The 19,924-nt window shown below is 36.7% G+C and overlaps 1 protein-coding gene across 1 annotated transcript; it reads left to right on the top strand.

Moving 5' to 3' along the window:
* Positions 1 to 3,107: 3,107 nt before the first annotated feature.
* On the top strand, positions 3,108 to 6,545 carry LOC131022245 (zinc finger protein WIP2-like). Its single transcript, XM_057951713.1, has 2 exons — positions 3,108 to 3,833; positions 5,843 to 6,545. Exons 1-2 carry the CDS (start codon positions 3,366 to 3,368, stop codon positions 6,287 to 6,289), a joined length of 915 nt encoding a protein of 304 aa, XP_057807696.1. The 5' UTR covers positions 3,108 to 3,365; the 3' UTR covers positions 6,290 to 6,545.
* Positions 6,546 to 19,924: the final 13,379 nt, after the last annotated feature.

The following is a 19,924-nucleotide window of genomic DNA, read 5'->3' as shown; positions in this document are numbered from 1 at the left end:
ATAATTTTTTTTAATTTCAATTTTTAGTTATAAATATTAATTTAAGTTCACAATATAATAATATTTTTTATTTTTACAAAAAATAATTATAAAATAGACAAATTAAGAGTGGTACACCGTGGTACACACTAAATTGTGGGACAAAGGATCTCATCTGGTGGGATGGAGGGAGTATAAATAATTATTGTTTTTCATTGATTCAATAATAAGTACATTTTTTCTCAAAAAAAAAAAAAAAATAAGTACATTGGAAATATAGGAAAAGATATCTCTAATTATATTTCTATATATATATATATAATTAATTACAATGATAGATTATGTACTAAAAGATTACATAAGCATCACAGATTCTAGGTTTGACTTGATTAATTTTATATTAGAATTAATTTAATATTAATAGGTGTAGTAACTAATATTGTCTTAAATTTCCAATAAAAAAAATCTAATGAACTCAAGCATCCGTGTATTTGGTTGGTTTAATTGACTCTCTTTTTGTACGTGTATTTTAATTAGTCGGAAAAACAATATACTACGAGTAATATACTTAATTATGTGTTAGTAATTAGTTTCGACTGTTTAAAGTCGTTTATCGCGCGTTATGTAAATTGATTAACAGTGTGTTTGGCTAAAAGAGTTTATAAGCTTCTGTAATTTACAAGGATGTGTTTTCTTTGATTGTAAATTTATCATAAAAATAAATGAAAAAATACATAAATTTCTTCTTTTAAATGGCGCGCGTCTTTCTTTTTCTCATTTTCCATAAAAGATAATTTCACCAATTCTTCATTCCTCATTTTCACTATAAGGGAGGATAATATTATCACAACAACATTATCTTTTGGAATGAAAATGAGGTATGAGAATGAGTGAAATTCTCTTTTGTAGAAAGTGAGGGAAAGAAATGAGACATTTATAGAGAAATTCTTTTGTTATCTCTTCTTTTCTCATGATAAATTTACAATCAAATAAAACACGCCTAAAATGTTTCAAGAGCTTACAAGTTGTCAATGTAAATGAATAATTTAGCTTATTATAAGTTAGAGAAATAAAATCTTAGTTAGAGAGAGAGAAAATACAATAAAAATGAAATTAGAAGAGTGTATAACAAATATTACAAAGCACGTTGGAGTTATTTTCATAAATTGATTATTGCTTATAAGATTATAAAAAACATACGTTGAGGTTGAAGAACTTAATTTTTGGAGAGCTTATAAGCTGTTAGAACTTATTTTACAGTTCATACACTATTTAAAAACTTATTTTGCCAACCATTTTCTACGAACTTATAAGCTCTTAAACAACTTATAAGAATATCCACAGTTGCGAGCCAAGCTTTCGGGCTCGCAGGTGGGCCCTATCCGTTCGAGCCACCGGCTTTGCAAAAGCCCCCATCTCACAGTTGAAGATTTTTCTCTTTTATATATATATATATATATATATATATATATATATATATATATATATATATATATTTAATTATTTATTTATTTATTTATTTATTTTTCTGTCTTCTTATTGGGTGGTCCTCCCTCCCTCACTCTTCTCTCTCTCTCTCCTCGCGCACCCGGAGCGCATTCGCGTGTGGTGCTCGCACCAGCCGGGCTCGGTAGTGGCAGGGGGCTCGCGCTCATTTCGCGAGCCCCGCTGCAAATGCTCTAAGTTGTTTTTAAGAGCTTATAAGCTCAACCAAATACCCTCTTAATCATATTCCAATATTATGCTATATATTTTTATTGAAAAATGCATTAGAATTGAAAAGGGACGTAATAAAATATAATTAAAGAGATATTATATGTAATGTTGTGTAAAGTGTAATGTGTAATGTGGAAATGTGACCTAGGCCTCGGAAACAGTTTGGTGAGAAATTCTTATGGGAATTGACTTTTGACTCATGTTGTTTATTCCCAGCAGCCGAAGTGTAAAAGTTTCTTTGATGAATAGATTAATGTGCATGTATTGAAGAAACAGCCATCACAATCTTCAAAGCAAATGCTGGATCAGTTCAAATAGATTTGGCTTAATCAGCCTGAAATAATTATATTAATACTATGAATTATCTGAACAGTACATGTCTAAATTAATTATTCCTATTTTATAGTATCAGTGCACATTACTTGTAAGGTAGTGATGTGTGATCATGACATCTTTGATATTTATTGGTATATAGCTGGTGAAATACATGATAATTAAGAATGTTATTTTTCGTGTGTTTTGGCCTAGCTAGTGTACATAGTTAATTAATGATGAAGGTCAATTATTCAATTTATTTGTTTCTCTTACCAAAGAATGTTATTTTTTCACAATATGTGGATAATTAATCATTAGTAAAAAAAATCAAAAAAAAAAATCTGATTTGGTTTGAATCGAATAATATCTCCCTTGATAAATATATATAACTACTTAATTGTACTAGATGAAGTATTATACTAGTATATAATTGAATTCGTTTTAAATAAATAGTAAATAAAAGATGGGTCTTTATTAGGAATAACTAGCAATTTAATCATGTTCATAAATGAAGATATAGTTAAAAAAAATAAATCAAAATCAAGATGAAGAAAAATAAAACAAAATAAATGACTTCATGCTCATTTTAAATGTGTATATATTTGCAAGTAGGGCTGTCTAAACGGATATCGGATTATCCAAATCGATTATTGAATAACCGAACACCTACATCGGTTTGAACGGTTATTGAAAATGGGCGAAAATTAGTTTCGGGTAATCGAAATTTTCAATTAGAATAACCGAACCCGAACCGATCGATAGACATTGGTTACTGCATTAGGAAAGGTAAAAGAAAAGATGAAATTTTCACCCTTTTGCATTTATTCATTAGGATTATGTATCCATTGTAAATTTTAATTAATAAAAAATAATTCTCACATTCATACTTTAAATAAGGGTTCTTATTTTAACATGCTCCTATACTCGCACAAAGCTAATTTGATAACTCATTACACTATTGACATGTCATGAAGAAAAATCCATCAAGTCACAAAACTATAGAAAAATGTTGTTTTTGAAAAAAGGTACATACTTTTTTTAGGGGTAAAAATCATACTGCATTAACTTGCTCCTTTTACTCACTCATTCCCCACTCCTAATTGTCTGTATTTTTCTTTATTTTGCAGCTTTACCAGGGATCAAAATTTCTTGATTTTCCAAACTCTTGAGGATTTCTCCCTTCCACCATTGCCATCTCTCTCTCTCTTCTCTCTCTCTCTCCTATCCAGTGTATATATATAGGCACACAAACTCACCACCTCTGTGTCAGCTAATCCCTGCAGCACCCTAATGAATTAATCAAATCCATATATCAACTCAAAGGAAATTCCCTTCAATTCTTCCCTACTCTAATCATGACAGAACCTTACTATAATTTCTGGTTCAACTTCAGTTCCCCTCTCCACTCACACTACTATTCCTCTTCTTCTTCTTCTTCTTCTCCATCTTCTTCTTCTTCATCAAACCCTCATCACAGCTTCAATCCTCCTCGAGAAGCCCTCCCCCTCCTCAACACCCTCAACTTCTCTCAAGAATCATGCGATATTCATCCCATAAAGCCCGAGAAACATTGCAATTGCGACGAGAATGTGACGATAGCCCTACAGATAGGGCCCCCGAGCCCTAATTCCGACCCCGCCTCCGCCTCCGGAGTTGGAGAAACTCCGGAGAAAGACGGCGCCGACATACTCTCGGGGCTACCCTTGAACAGGCTCAACATGGGCCAGTACTGGATTCCCACGCCTTCCCAAATCCTCATCGGACCTACGCAGTTTTCCTGTCACCTTTGTTGCAAGACTTTTAATAGATACAACAATCTGCAGGTATCGTTTTTCCGACAAGCCCTAGCTCCCCTCTTCTTCTTCTTTTTTGTTTGAATTTTCATGGTATGTGTGTGTTTTTGTGTGTGTTCAAGAATAGAGAAGAAAGAGAGAGAGTGGGGATAGCTAGCTAATCTTTTGATTGGTCACATGAACTATCTTTTCTTGATTTGATACATTCCATGAAATGTCATGTAAAATCTTGGTCCTTTTTTTGCTAAAACCTGCAAGAATTAATGAAGCCGTGTGTAATTATAAGTTCATTAAATTAAACATATATGTATATATATCTCTAATTAACTTTGGTTTTGAGATTTCAGTTTTGGTATTGTAAAAATCAAAGCAACATAAAATTCCCAAATGGGGCGGAGGTTTTGCTTGCTTTTTTCTTTGAGATATTATTGAGGCAGCTTGTATTATTACTTGTCTTGTCAAGGAAAACAAATGTCAGTTTGAGATTGATCAATCAACAGTCACTTGAGCTTGTCTAGTGTCAATCAGTCTCTTATGTTTGATCTTGTCAATCAAATCTTGAAAAGAAAGTGTGAAAAATGTGTTGCCTTTTCTGAGTTGAATTAACTCCACGTTTCTGATTTAGCTGTTACACAGATTTGAGTTCTATATACATATATATGTAAACTAAGAGATCCCTTTCCTCAGTCATCGCCAAAAACAATTTCACTTCATATTTTGATGGATCTGTTAATTTAACTAAACTAGGTATTTCCATTTCACTTCCCCTTTTCCCAGTTCTTCTTGTCTTAATTCTATAATACCTTAATACTCTCTCTCCCTCTCTCTTTGCTTTTTTCCTAATTTTTTTTGTAACTGGGAGATGGGGGCCTGAGCTTTAATGTTTTGAACCTTTGAAATATGTGCATGAACACTGTTAGCTCAGCCAAAAATCATGTGTGGTTGAAAATAAAAACTGACAAGTTGCAAAGGTAATACTGTTTCAGATGGTTGTTTCTCATCACTTGTTCAACTGCAAAATATATGGATCCACTGCTATAACTGCATTCAAACACCCAATGGCTGCTCATCTGTCTCACTATATTTATATAAATGCACTCCTTCGTGACACTGTTATGTCTCACCAATTAATTCATGACATCCAGAAAAGAATTTTCTATAATGTTTAGAGTTTACCAAGATGGTTTTTAATTATCTTTAAATTAGAGTAGAGTCTTGAAATATTTTGTAATCATAAAACATTTTTTTCCTTTAGCAAGTTGAAGAATTAATACTTTGACATATCATTTGGAGAGAAATCATCTCCCATTCTTGTTTTGATTTTCTGAAGAAAAAAAAAATCAAGAATGGCTTTGAAATAGAATATACATATCTCTCAGCTTATTGGTTGTGTATCTCAAACTAGAAATATGAAATAACTTTTCGAGCGTTGCAACTTGCAAGCCATTTTCCCGTTTTAGGATATTTCAAATTAATTTGCATTTCTCAATTCTCTAATTTGGCAAGGTCTGATTATTATCGATAAAGCATAGAATTGTGTATTTGAAGAATAAAATGATTAAATAAGTTCAAAATTAATGAATAGTTTGATTATTTTTATCAATCCATTGTATCACTCAGACTCAGAGTGCGTCATCTTTGGTTGTAAATTTGTCATGGAAAAATGAGGGATAAATAAAATCTCACCCTTTAAATCCTTCCTTTCTTTTCCCTCATTTCTTACAAAATAGAATTTGTCCTTGTTCATTCCTCATTTTCATTAAGATGAGGGGTAATATTATCCCTCAATTTTTGGTGTGATAATATTGTCCATCATTTGTACTGAAAATGAGTAATGTGCAATGATCAAATTCTATTTTGTAGGAAATGAGGGGAAAAAAAAGAAAGGATTTAAATGATAAATTTATCCCTCATTTTCCAATGATAAATTTACAACGAAACAGAACCGTACCCTCAAAGTAAATCCTAGCTAGGTCAAAGTAGTGAGGTAATTTTGAATTAATAACAGAGGAAAGTAATGTGATGATGATGATGATCAGATGCACATGTGGGGGCACGGATCGCAGTACAGAAAGGGGCCGGAATCCCTACGAGGGACGCAGCCGACGGCGATGCTGCGGTTGCCGTGCTACTGCTGCGCGGCGGGGTGCAAGCACAACATCGAGCACCCGCGGGCGCGGCCCCTCAAGGATTTCCGGACCCTCCAGACGCACTACAAGCGGAAGCACGGCAGCAAGCCGTTCATGTGCCGCAAGTGCGCCAAGCCCTTCGCCGTGAAGGGCGACTGGCGCACTCACGAGAAGAACTGCGGCAAGATCTGGTACTGCTTCTGCGGCTCCGACTTCAAGCACAAGAGGTCCCTCAAGGATCACATCAAGGCCTTCGGCCGCGGCCACGGCGCCTACGGCATTCCCACTACTGATTTCGACGACGAAGATGACTCCACCTCCGACATTGAGGATCACTCTCCCAACATTAACATTTAATTCTTTTCCTCCATCTTCTTTTTTAATTATATGTTTATAGCTTTTCTGTTTATATGCATGCTGTGTTTCGGAGGTGTATTTTGCAGTTGCAGTATCTACCTTGTGCTGTAACATTTTTTTTTTCTTTTTTCCTATTACTACTACTTAGGCTCTCTTTCTCTTCTCTACATGAGTTGTGGAATTAAATTGTAAATGGCATGGTTTGCTGTTTGTGTTGTAGTTTTGGTGTAATGTCATCAGGGTTTGAATCTTGCCATTGATTTTTTACTTTAATTACTAAGTCTAGAGATTTTTTATGCGTCTACCCTTGAATATAGACTAGTGAAATGTTCTTACGAGTTTAACCTTGTTTGAGACGTTTTCCTACGGATTCTAATAATAGATATGTTGTAGACAAATTATATTGTCCCATGTGTAAATTATTAATTAAATTTTGAATTTTATTTTATATTTTATTAATGGAAATTATTTTATTAATTATATTTTGGAAACTAGTAGTAATATTTAATATATGAATTTTATTGGTCAATGAGAGAACGATATGTGACAATGACATCTAAGATAAGAGGAATCAATCAAATTGTGTAGCCTAAGAGTATCCATAATATTGGTTGAACCAATACTTGATTCATCCATACTCTAAACTCACTTATGAGTCAAGTGATGCATTGGATTGGCTCATCGTGTTGACTGATATGAATTAGTTTTGATTTTTAGAATTTTGAGTTAATTTAAATTTAGAAAATACATTAATTGAAAAATCATGCAATTACAATATTAAACATAAAGAAAGAAAAACTTCTTGGACAATCTTTTGCGCCTTGACAACCATTTTGCTATTCTTTATGACTCTCCATCGTAAGAAGAAGAAGAGTAAAGTGAAGCCATTTTGAGAAAATGAATGAAGAGAAAATGGTTGAGAAATGAAGAAGACCGATGTGAAAAAAGTGTGTACTTAGGAGATATGGTTTAAATAGAAGGGGGAAAAATTGCCATTTAGCAGTCGTTGCTACGTTATATTCAAATTTTTAATTAATTTATTAGTATTATTTTAAATTTGGTTACACGCGCCCCACATTTACACCGGATGAGCCTAGCTCATTGGCATGAGTCGGGCCTCGAGTCGCATGGGCTTGCATCGGCTGACTCATCGATTCGACTGACTCGAGCCAACCGCATAAGTCAACCGATGCAAATGTTGTAAACCCTAAAGCTCATAACAAAGCCCAAAAGTCCAATCTCCTACATCTATACATTGGAATGTTGGGGAATGCGTATATAATTCACGAGTGAAGAGGGGAAAAGATTGAAGAGTTTGAGAGCGCTAGCTTCATGAAAATCATTGCATAATTCTTCGTAGAAATCATTCTCAAATCAAATCAAAGAGGGTGTTCAATCCGGAAGTAAGCTGAAAACCCTCTGCAGTGGCGTTCAAAGTTCGAAAATCTTTAAAGCGTTCTTGTAAGTTCTAAAGGCTTTCTTCACCAAATGAAATCCAACGTTTAATCTCAAAACAAGATTAAAGTCCATCCGATCAACATTATCAAATCCGAACACTTCAAAGACCACATGAAGATTGTTCGAGAAGCAAATGAAAGAGAAGAATTAGAGGATAAGATCGAGATTGTGATCTGCACATAAATACATATCAATCCATAATTTGTATGCACCTTTTAATTATATTTATTAAGTTATGTACAAAAGAAATGTGTTTAGAGATGTACTTCATCCGTCCAAGATAAAACTTTATACCTTTTGTTGGGGGTGAATCCGACAATTACGGAAATGACGTCAGTCACGTCTAGATCGACGGCCACTAGCAACCTGAAACCACAAGCAACGTTAGAGCCCTCCAATGAGCACCGGAGGTGGTGTCGATAGAAGGGCCTCCGACGCTCAAGTCAGCGAATTGATATAAATAATAGGCGTAAGTAACGTAATAAAACAAATAAATAATAGGAAAGAGGTAGTAATAATAGTGTTCTCTGGATGATCGGTGTGTTACGGTGGTCGGAGTCAAAGCTATTGAGCGATGTGGAATAAGGGGCGACGGACGTCCAGGCTAGAGAGGCTAGTCAGGCGATCGGAACCCTAGAGAGTTGTGAGCGTGGAGGCGGAATGGAAGAGCGGGGAGAGCGGGAGATCACGAGACTGAGAGATCGTGTGTGAGTGCAAGAGTGGATACCCGTGATTGTGTTAGCGAATTAGCATATATAGATCACGGGCTTGCAGGGAGGCGACTAGGGTTAGGGTTTGCTGGAATGCTGGAATGCTTGTTGAAACCCTAGCGGTTCCAACTTCTTAGGAAATGATCTCCCGCAATTCTCGTCTGACTTAGCCGCCAAGTAACTGTCGCATTTAGGGTTTTTCCTGGCGGATTCACGTATCTCCCGTATATGGACTTACTTTGGACCTTATGCTATGAGTGTGGTATGGACCGCTTTTAACAGGCAAGGCCGTTCGGCCATGTAGTTATTGTTAATTAGGCTTATACAGATTTTATCCACTATACCTTTTCTTTTTGGGACGTTCACAAAAAAACTTTATATTCTATTTTTGAATTATACACCACCACTTATATTATCTCATTTACCTTTACTTTTTCACCTTTCACATTCTCAATACAAATTAAAACAACATAACACTAATTACAATACCTTTTCACCATTTTTAATACACTCAATTTCATCAAAAAACTTGTGCCACCTCCTTCTAAAAAGTTTTATCTCGAAGGAAAGGGGTATTGATTAGTATTTAATTACCAATCAATGTGAACTATTAATGTCACGACCGGCCCTAATTAAGGATAATTAAGCCGGGAAAACCGTGACTAATGGAGGGAGATTAGAAGCGGGGTAGAAAGGGGGATAATCAAACAAGGAAGGATCGCATTTCATCATTGTTAACAAAAGGGATATAATATAACGGAGGTTTAGTCGTATAGACTCAAATAACTAGTAAGTTCGGATAACTCCGACTTAGCCAAAATAACATAAAACTTCTGAGTACGCAGCGGAATAAGGTTCTGATTACATGTATGAAGACATGTATCCCTAGAGTTCATTAATACATAATAAGACAAAAGAGTCCCGCTCGTCACTTCATCACCATCGGCAGCTACTCAACCTGCACATTTAGAAATATATGCAGGGCTGAGTACAAAAGTACTCAGTGGGCACGTATGCCTAAGTATAAAAATACATACTTCAAAACTGTAAATTGTCATGCCATCATAAACAGTACAGCAAGGGAGTTTTTCGCTAAAAAGGCCCAAGCTTACTAAGTTCATTTGTGATTCTTAAAGTTCGTCTGCAGACTAAGTTCTCTTGTAATCTATCATATCTGGAACTTTGTGCCGGAGAGGTGGCCACCTCTCACGGTCACTTGACCGGCCAACCCGCTAGATGACTCACGGTCACTGGTGTACACTAGCCCTGGCAGGATAGCTATCAACTGCTCAGGACTCGAATTCGATTGCATCATTGGCAAAGCCAAAGCAGATAGATATCATACTAAAATTTAAACATTTTATGGCAAGACAATACTTGAAATAACTTTAACTCAAATATTTTGTAACGAAATAACTTGCTCAAATGTAACATTAAACTCATTTGATAGATATATAAAACTGAAATTAACAGTTAAATCATCTCATGCATTCATTCGTATAAGAGGCCTACGACACGCAGGGGATCTCTATATACGTATAGTAAAAGTAATGCCCACCTGATAGAAACTTCCTGTGGTACAGTAGCTCCTTGATTGATTATTAATCTCGCACTTGACCTTTATTACGAGAATATAAATAAGATACTGCTCGAGCAAAATCTTCAAATAATGAGAATACGAAATTAACGATGCATGATCCTCTTATGCACGAATTATTATTCTGAAATAATAATCAGGGAAATTCTATTGTCAATCCAGGCTATCGGATTTAAACAAAAGCTAAGTCTCGTCTCATGAAGCCAGATAATTAACTAAAATTAATCCGTTCTCATCAGGGTGTTCTAATCCGCCAATTAAATAAATCTCACTCGAGGTAATTGATAGTAGTAAATAACTAATTCAGTCTATTCGCTGTATAACCTCGTAAAATTGACCCCGGGCTAAAGAAAATAGGAACTATAGTAATACTATAAGTTCGAATAATTAGAAGGCCCAACATAAGGTAGCCTAATAATTAATATGAAAGGCCCAATTGAAATAATTCATTGGCTTAAGTAATTAAATAAATCTTGGCCTAATGCATAAATAATTGATTAATTAGCTGGGCTCAAATAAATAAAGTATGCAAGGCCCAGCTGCAATTAAATAAACCTCGGCCCAAAGAAATAAAATAACAAGGGTCTAATTGAATGTTTAAAAACAGTCCAATTAAAATAAGGTCTGCTGGGCTTCAGATGAAAGAATCGGCCCAAAGAGTTACATAATTCGGCCCGATTGAAATAAAATAACAAGGCCCAGCTTTGCCTCATGTTCGGTCCTCTCTCTCTCATTTTCAACATCAGTCGGCCCCCTTTCTTCTCAAAACAGTCGAGTCTTCTCGCCCCAAAACAGTCGGCCTCCCTCAACATCAGTCCAGGCTCCAGTCGCCGTCTCTGCTCCGACCGGCGTCGGCTGTCGCCGATCCTAGGTCCGGCGTGGCCGCACCCGCCTCTCTCTCTCATTTTCTCTCTTGCTGACAGTTCGTCCGAGGCGAGAAGGGCGAGCCCTAATTCCTCCCTGACATTGCAATCGCCGCTGCCCCCGCTTCCACTCCCGGCGAACAGCCGTGGTCTCGTTCGTCCTCCTGCGTCGGGCTCTTCTTCTCAATCCGGTGAAGGGCAGCAGAAGCCCTAATTTCCCCCTTTGATTTTGAACCGTCTCTCTCTCTGCTCGGTGCAGCGGCGTTCTGTAACCCGGCGATTTACAGTCGCCGTCCATCCGTCCTCTCTCTCCATCGTTCACAGATCGCCCGACGACAGCCGAAGAAGTGGACTGCCGCCGCTGCAACTGGAAGTCCGACGTGATTCGCCGCGCCGCTGCACCCGTAGCGGCGTCCGCTGGTCGTCAGGTCGCCGACTGCTGCTGTTTCGCCGGAGTCGCTGCCTGAAGTTGCTGCTGCTCGTCCGGTGGTCAGCGGTCATCTGCTCTGGTCTGCTTCGGATGCCGATGCGTCAATCCCGACACCGTCCTCTTTCCTCTCCGTAGTGTCCAAGAACGAGCCCTGAAATCGGGAAGGTCGCCGTCGTCTTTCTTGAGCTCGACTAAACAGGGCAGTCGCCCTCCGTCCGATTTCAAGTCTCTCACTCACACAGGTTTAAGGTGTTCTAAACGAAAATCCATTAGTTTGGTTTCTAGTGTTATTCCAGTTGGTGCAGCTCATAAATCATCTTGTTTCCTATTTGATTATGCAAGAGATTAAACTAAACATGTAGTTGTTTCTATATCATAGAAATTCTTACTGACTTCGTAATTGCTAAGCCCCTTATGCATATATATACTCATTATATACTTAGTATTCATTAACTGATCATGCTTGTTGGATGAAATGCTAATGGATTGAATAGGGGAGCTTAGTATATACCTGTGGATCCTTGTGTTTGGGTGGCTGCTGTGTGATTGAATCAGTGGATAGATACACTCTAAAGTTTGGCAGAAGAGCAATGAATGGAGTTCCTCCTTCACGTGGGTTATTAGTGCAGGGGAAATGAGAAGTGAAATGGAAGAGAGTTGCTGCTGATATGTTTATTTGAAGGAGTGCATTAATGGCTATACTTGAGTAGTCTACTAAAATGGCTGATTTTGTTCCCACACGCATGCCTTTCATTTTCTTTTCTTGATGTAGTAGGTAGGAAGTTTGGTTTGTTTTCTTGATGTAGTAGGTAGGAAATAGGGATGTAGTGAATAATAAGTTGTAAAGTTGTGATGTGATGAATAAAATAAATCATTCTCTGTTGGTAAATCTATATATGTTATTAATCTCGGGTCTTGCTAAAAATACAAAATACTCTAAAAATTCTCATATTTTGATTGCTGACTTCTCATCCATTAACATCGTGACTTGTAGAATAAATCTAAATTAAATCTGTAGATTTAATTCACTTCACAAGCTGAAATAAATCCACGACTCGAGTGATAAAGGTAAATACATAGAAATGATATTTCTATTGCAAGTAAAAAAAAATAACTTGACTTTACTAAGTCAGTTATAAATCTAAAATTATAAATTATTGACTGACTCAATAATTCGATTGCGATCATAACATGCAATTGCATTAAATTCAAATATCTAGGCTAACTTAACAGGAAGTTAATCACTGGATTAAAAAATAACTGAGGATGCAATAATTTAAATATCGCATTTACTAATCTTAATCATAAAATAAAATAGCGGCTACTACATACTACCCCCCTTAACAAAAATTTCGTCCCGAAATTTGCATATTATCGCACCATTTCTGATATCTTTCTAGCATCTTACCTTCAAGCTTTCATGTAATTTCTTCTTATCTATGGTGTCTCCATGGATTTTCACTAAAGTGATTAACTCGTTTCTAAGCGGTTGCTCTTAACGATCCAAGATGTCTTTTGGCTTTTCTTCATAGCTCAAATTTAGGCTAAGGATCATTTCGTTTTGGGTGGATCACGTCATTTGGATCCAAAACATACTTCTTGAGTTGGGATATGTGGAAAACATTGGACATTCTCATAACTTGGCGGTAACACCAATCTATAGGCTATTGGGCCTATTTTCTAAAATCTCATATGGTCGCACAAGTTGTGGTGTAATCTTTTCTTTTACGTCAATCCTAGTTATTCCCTTGGAGGGTAATACTTTTAGGAAGACTTTGCCTCCTACTTTAAAATCTAACTTAGTTCGGCGCGTATCAGCATACGATTTCTGTCTATCTTGTGCTTCTTTTATTCTTTATCTTAATATGACAAACTATCTCAATCATTTCGCCAGTCATATTTGGCCCTCAAATTATCCTTTCACCTATTTCATCTCAATAAAATGGTGATTTGCATTTTATTCCACATAATGCCGTATAAGACGCCATATCGACGTTTGCCTGATAACTATTGTTATAGGCAAACTCAATCAATGGTAACATTGATTCCTCACTCCCACCTCTATCTAGTTCTACTACTTTTAACACGTCTTCGAGAATCTGTATTATTATCTCAAACTGTCCATCTGTTTGTGGTTGGAAGATAGCACTGAAATTAAATCTTGTGCCTAATTCCTTATGCAAGTTCATCTACAGTCTGGGTGTTCGAATCGTTGTTTGAAGTAATTGACACGGGCACGCCGTGCAACGCATAATTTTTCAGACATATAATTGGGCTAGTTTGTCTGATCCGTATGCGATCAGTATTGGTTCAAAACGAGCGCATTTCGTGAGTCACTCCACTATTACCTCTCTTGCAATGTGCTCCCACCTGCACTCTGAAATCTTCAATGGCTGTAACTTTTCATACAGTGTTTGGTGCAAGGTCTTCACTTGTTGGCATGCTAGGAGTTTCTCAACAAGTGAAGCTATATCTTTCTTCATACCTTCCCACTAGAATTTATCTATTCAAGTCTTGGTATATTTTGTGCTTCCCTGGTGGCTAGTATATGATGTGTCATGAGCCTCGCTCATTATCTCATCTTTGAGTTTCTCATAGTGTGGGATACACAATCTTTCTTCAATCATTAACGCAGCATCCGACGTCTAGTGGTAGCGTCCAGGCTTGCCTATTCCTATTGATAATGTATTCTCTCCAAGGTCTCATCATTTCTTTGCGCTTCTATTTTTTTTTTTAAATAAAAATTGGGTGTTACTACCATCGTGACAATAATCCATTCTATTGATTCTGGTGGTCATCAACAACTTCTAAACTTTATTCTACAAAAAAAATAATCTTTCATGAGTTCCTCCTCTTGGGTGAGGAGAGATCCCAACTTAAATTGAGTTTTATAACTCAAGTTATCAGCTACAATATTAACTTCGCCCGGTTGGCAGTTAATACCACATTCCTAATCTTTAACTGGTTCTAATCATCTTTTCTGTTTCATGTTAAGATCCCTTCTAATGAGACATTATGTCCCAGAAATGTGACTTCATCGGGCCGAAAATCGCACTCGCTAATCTTGGCATAAAGGCATTTCATTCTCATCGTTTCTAAGATAATCCTCAGGTGTTCCTTAAGATCTTTCTTGTTCTTTGATTAGATCAAATCACCGCCTATGATAACTAAGGCAACTTGTCTAAGTGTGGATGAAATACTTGATTCCCGAGCTACATGAAAACGGTTAATGCATTGGTCAATCCGAATGGCATCACTGCGAACTTATAATGGCTATATCTGGTTCAGAAAGTCATTCTTAGGTATATCTTTTGATTGAATCTTTAGTTGATGGCATCCAAATCTCAAATCTATCTTTGAGAACACACTTGCTCATCTGAGCTGATCGAAAAGGTCATTTATCCACGACAAAGGATACTTGTTCTTGAGTGTCACCTTATTCAATTCTCTATAGTCTATTCACACTCTCAATGTGTCATTTCTCTTCTTTAAAAAAAAATGGGTGCACCCCGGTGAAATCACTGGGAAACATCTGGAAGTTCTCATATGATTGTCATATCTCTTATGCTTTTCTCGATTCCTAGTTCTCCGTGCAATTACACAAGGTAGTCTGGATATTCTTTCCTCATCATCCTCATTGCTTTAAGGGTGGAGATGATTGTCTCCCTCTTGTCCATGTTGATTCCATGGAAACGTGTCAGGTTTTTTTTTTTTTTTTTTTTTTTTTTTTTTTTTTTTTTTTTTACAAGGGTCGAAAAGAAATTTGTCTTATTTTGCAAAGGATGTTGGTTTGGTTCACAGCTAGTCAATCCCTTCCTAAGTCAACGTCTCTCATTGGTATAACATAAGAGTTGTTCACTACGACTTTGAGTGATTTTATGTTCAGCTCTAAATTCAAGCACATATGTGCTATTGTTGTTGGTGGTGTGGCTACTACTCTTGGTGTAGTTGGGGCAAAGCTTGGATTGCTTGCAAATGCGAAGCCTAAATAGGCGAGTTTAGCGTGAGACCCGTCCTTTGTTGCTTCTTCGGGCAACGGTTTGCATAATGCCCCTTCCAGCTGCTGTGCAACAACAACCATCATTACTAGTTTTTTTTTTTTTTTTTTTTTTTTTTTTTTTTTTTTTTTTGCAGAGTCTCCCATGGTTTTTGTTTTGGGCGGGGCAGGATCCTCTGCTGGTTATCCCCTACTTGTTTAGGAGTACCCTGGCTTGCGTAACCTTGTTGCTGGGATGATTGTTTCTGCCATGGCGTCTTCTTCGTTTTATAATTGTTACTGCTATTCCATTTTATTCTTCCTCAAAAGTTCTGAGTTTGTGCATGTTGAGGTGTTGGCATACGCATCGTTACTGATCTTTCTCTCGACATTGCTGCTTGAATGTCTATCGTTCTGCTATACGATTCTATGTAAATAAATCCCTCTGGCTTGCCTAAGCCTTCCTGATCTCGTGCCTTAGATTAACACATAATTCTCAGTCATTTTCTCATTTGTATCCATTTGTTCTGGCGCATATCTCGACATGTCGCAGAACATTCTACCATACTGAGTTAACGTCATATTTTCCTTCTTTATATTGAAGTATTCCATTTCTTTCTTTTCGCGATAGTTCTAGGTACATATACGTATCATATAATCTCGTCTTAAAATGTTCATGCGTAGAATTTTCTAATTGTTCGACTATCATTGTTTTCCTTTGTGCTTCCCACCAGAGATCTGCTGAAAGGACACGCAAGTAAAACGTTCCTGGTTTGGGTAGCGCAAGAAATTAAAGATGCACTCAATAGCTCATACTCAAATCTCAGCCTCCGCGGAACCTCCCATCCCACTGAAGACAGATAGGTTTTAACATAGAAATTGTTTGTCTATTCCACATTCTGGTTGTATGGATGGTGGGGTTATGTTTTGTTCTGGCCCTGGTACTGGGCCATTTTCATCATCCCATGGAATTCTTAATCCTCTACTTGGACGCCCTTATTGGGTGGAATACGGATGAGTTGACATATAGTCATTAATGCATTGTAAACATACAAATGCATATCATCACTTCTGTAAACCGTTTCTTGATACTCAAATCTTGCTCGCACTTTTTCACATGCAAGCATATAAGTAACACGTGGCGGAAGTAACTTTCCATAAAAGACCGATAAGTTCGCTAAATAGACATAGAAAATTTGCATCAATGAGGACTGTTTCCTTAACATTGAATCTAGATCTACTGATCTATCCAAGTACTATACACGATGAACTGACTCTCTATCAAGCCATCACAAGATAACTTGCTCACGGAACACTTTGTGGACCATCGTTTCTGTACTAATACTAGTTAAAATAACTAAGCCAACATAGGGGTATACAAAATCATCAGAACAATCTTTTCCGGAATACACAACAACGTTCTACCAATATCCATAAGAGATGGTCTAGTTACATCACGTGCTTGACCCTTGGGTCAAAGCATAAGTATCTGACTGATTTAATATGGTGGATAACCCTTTTATCTTTAGGTCAAATAAAATCTACTAACAACTACTAAGTCACAAAGGTTAAATCATAAATGACAATTAGACAAAGTGTTTAAGCAAATTGCCAAACAACTAAAAAGGAATAACCATAGGATACAAATGAATTGACTAAAAGGTCGAAACGAAATGACCTAATAGTCTGAAGTTGTTTGGTTTTTCAAATGAAAGTTTAAATATAAAGGTTTAGAAACCCATATATGACGACTACTGAGATTTTAGTCATGTGGACTGGCCAGGCCCAACACAATTACTTCTCAGTCACACGGAATACTTTTCCGAACATGGTGACTCTCTGTTCATTGGCTGCAAAAGATACTTCTGGTCTAAAGTCTCCACTTTCTTCTTAATATTCAAAATCTATCCTTGAGAATGTTTGGGAGATTCTCAAGCTTGAAGTCTGATTTCTAAAACCGATATCCTTCCTCAAAATCTTCTATATGCGAAGTAAGATTTCTCAACTGTAATCAAGCTTACTCAACAATCTTCCTCTAAATGATCTTAATGCAGTACTTTTATACTTGCATTCATTCTCAAATGCTTGTTTCCAACCATGTAATTTGAAGCACTCTCTCGTGCCCTTGTGAAACACCTTTAACAAGGAAATAGATTTTTGCTTCTCTTAGCATCTTTACAAAGTATGTGTCACCGCACATAATATTAAGTCATGGAATGACCTTAGTCAACGCTTTCATTCTGGTTACTAAACTAAATGTCTAATCCAAGACGTTCTAACTGGGGCAATGTCTCTAATAGGCTAAGGTATGTATACCTAATAGTATAAAGTCGTTGTCGATACTTTGGCTCTTGTTGAACTCTGAATCATCTTACACAATGCGTAATTTTTTTTTTTTAATCATAATGGTTGATAATTGTTAATTACCTATGCCACAACTCATCTTTTCGATTCGTAGCAGGTGATCGTAATCAATAGGAATTCTCCATGGTGTTCCCGTCTAATGCAATAGGTAATTGTTATAAGAAGCTTCTGAATATCTGAAACTATAAGCTGACAATTCAAATCGTATTACTATAACATCATTATACAAAGCATTTTGACCCCTCGTAAGTCTAACTCTGAAGTTCATACGTGAATTATGAAGGTTATCCTCAAGCCATAGCTAGTGATAATCGAGGCTAGAAGCGAGTCTCAGCTTATTAGGGATTAGCTAATTGATTACATAAGTCGCACTCATCGCTATAAGCAATATCATACTTAAACTATCATCGAATAAGATAATAGTCGATTAGGTGCTCCGTCTCACGTGAACAACCTGAATGAAGAACTATGTCTGCGTCAATGATTCGTGCGTGGCACTCCGCTTGCACTATTTTCATTGGATTCTCTTCCTCTTTCTTAGTTCTTCACCATGGCTATAGTGAAATATAATTGAGTTTCTAGCTTCTATTGTTCTTCTCGTAACAGTGATCATGCATTCTTAACGCATCTAAGTTCATTGAGTTATCTAATCAATCAATAAAGCATAAAACTTGAATGTAAGCATCAGTACATTCATATAGAACGTGAACTTCTCAATGTTTTAAAATCATTACCACCTTCTTTCTTGCTGAGCATGACGATGTGATGAAGTGATGAGCTTTGGTTGACTGACTCATATATACTAGTGATCATACTAGAAAAATTGGTTCACTCTAGGGTTCAGAGCAAATAAACCCGCTCTGATACCATTCTGTCACGACCGGCCCTAATTAAGGATAATTAAGCCGGGAAAACCGTGACTAATGGAGGGAGATTAGAAGCGGGGTAGAAAGGGGGATAATCAAACAAGGAAGGATCGCATTTCATCATTGTTAACAAAAGGGATATAATATAACGGAGGTTTAGTCGTATAGACTCAAATAACTAGTAAGTTCGGATAACTCCGACTTAGCCAAAATAACATAAAACTTCTGAGTACGCAGCGGAATAAGGTTCTGATTACATGTATGAAGACATGTATCCCTAGAGTTCATTAATACATAATAAGACAAAAGAGTCCCGCTCGTCACTTCATCACCATCGGCAGCTACTCAACCTGCACATTTAGAAATATATGCAGGGCTGAGTACAAAAGTACTCAGTGGGCACGTATGCCTAAGTATAAAAATACATACTTCAAAACTGTAAATTGTCATGCCATCATAAACAGTACAGCAAGGGAGTTTTTCGCTAAAAAGGCCCAAGCTTACTAAGTTCATTTGTGATTCTTAAAGTTCGTCTGCAGACTAAGTTCTCTTGTAATCTATCATATCTGGAACTTTGTGCCGGAGAGGTGGCCACCTCTCACGGTCACTTGACCGGCCAACCCGCTAGATGACTCACGGTCACTGGTGTACACTAGCCCTGGCAGGATAGCTATCAACTGCTCAGGACTCGAATTCGATTGCATCATTGGCAAAGCCAAAGCAGATAGATATCATACTAAAATTTAAACATTTTATGGCAAGACAATACTTGAAATAACTTTAACTCAAATATTTTGTAACGAAATAACTTGCTCAAATGTAACATTAAACTCATTTGATAGATATATAAAACTGAAATTAACAGTTAAATCATCTCATGCATTCATTCGTATAAGAGGCCTACGACACGCAGGGGATCTCTATATACGTATAGTAAAAGTAATGCCCACCTGATAGAAACTTCCTGTGGTACAGTAGCTCCTTGATTGATTATTAATCTCGCACTTGACCTTTATTACGAGAATATAAATAAGATACTGCTCGAGCAAAATCTTCAAATAATGAGAATACGAAATTAACGATGCATGATCCTCTTATGCACGAATTATTATTCTGAAATAATAATCAGGGAAATTCTATTGTCAATCCAGGCTATCGGATTTAAACAAAAGCTAAGTCTCGTCTCATGAAGCCAGATAATTAACTAAAATTAATCCGTTCTCATCAGGGTGTTCTAATCCGCCAATTAAATAAATCTCACTCGAGGTAATTGATAGTAGTAAATAACTAATTCAGTCTATTCGCTGTATAACCTCGTAAAATTGACCCCGGGCTAAAGAAAATAGGAACTATAGTAATACTATAAGTTCG

The sequence above is a fragment of the Salvia miltiorrhiza genome, chromosome 4 (genome assembly GCF_028751815.1).
Source record: "Salvia miltiorrhiza cultivar Shanhuang (shh) chromosome 4, IMPLAD_Smil_shh, whole genome shotgun sequence".
Lineage (NCBI taxonomy): Eukaryota > Viridiplantae > Streptophyta > Magnoliopsida > Lamiales > Lamiaceae > Salvia > Salvia miltiorrhiza.
The sequence above is the reverse complement of the archived record's forward strand: the minus strand, read 5'-3'. Positions and strand labels throughout refer to the sequence as shown.

What these genes read in the sequence shown, in the direction of transcription:
- LOC131022245 (XM_057951713.1), top strand. Translation starts at nt 3,366, where the DNA reads ATGACAGAACCTTACTATAATTTCTGGTTCAACTTCAGTTCCCCTCTC. An exon ending in ATAGATACAACAATCTGCAG is followed by an intron (nt 3,834 to 5,842) that starts GTATCGTTTTTC and finishes GATGATGATCAG; the next exon opens with ATGCACATGTGGGGGCACGG.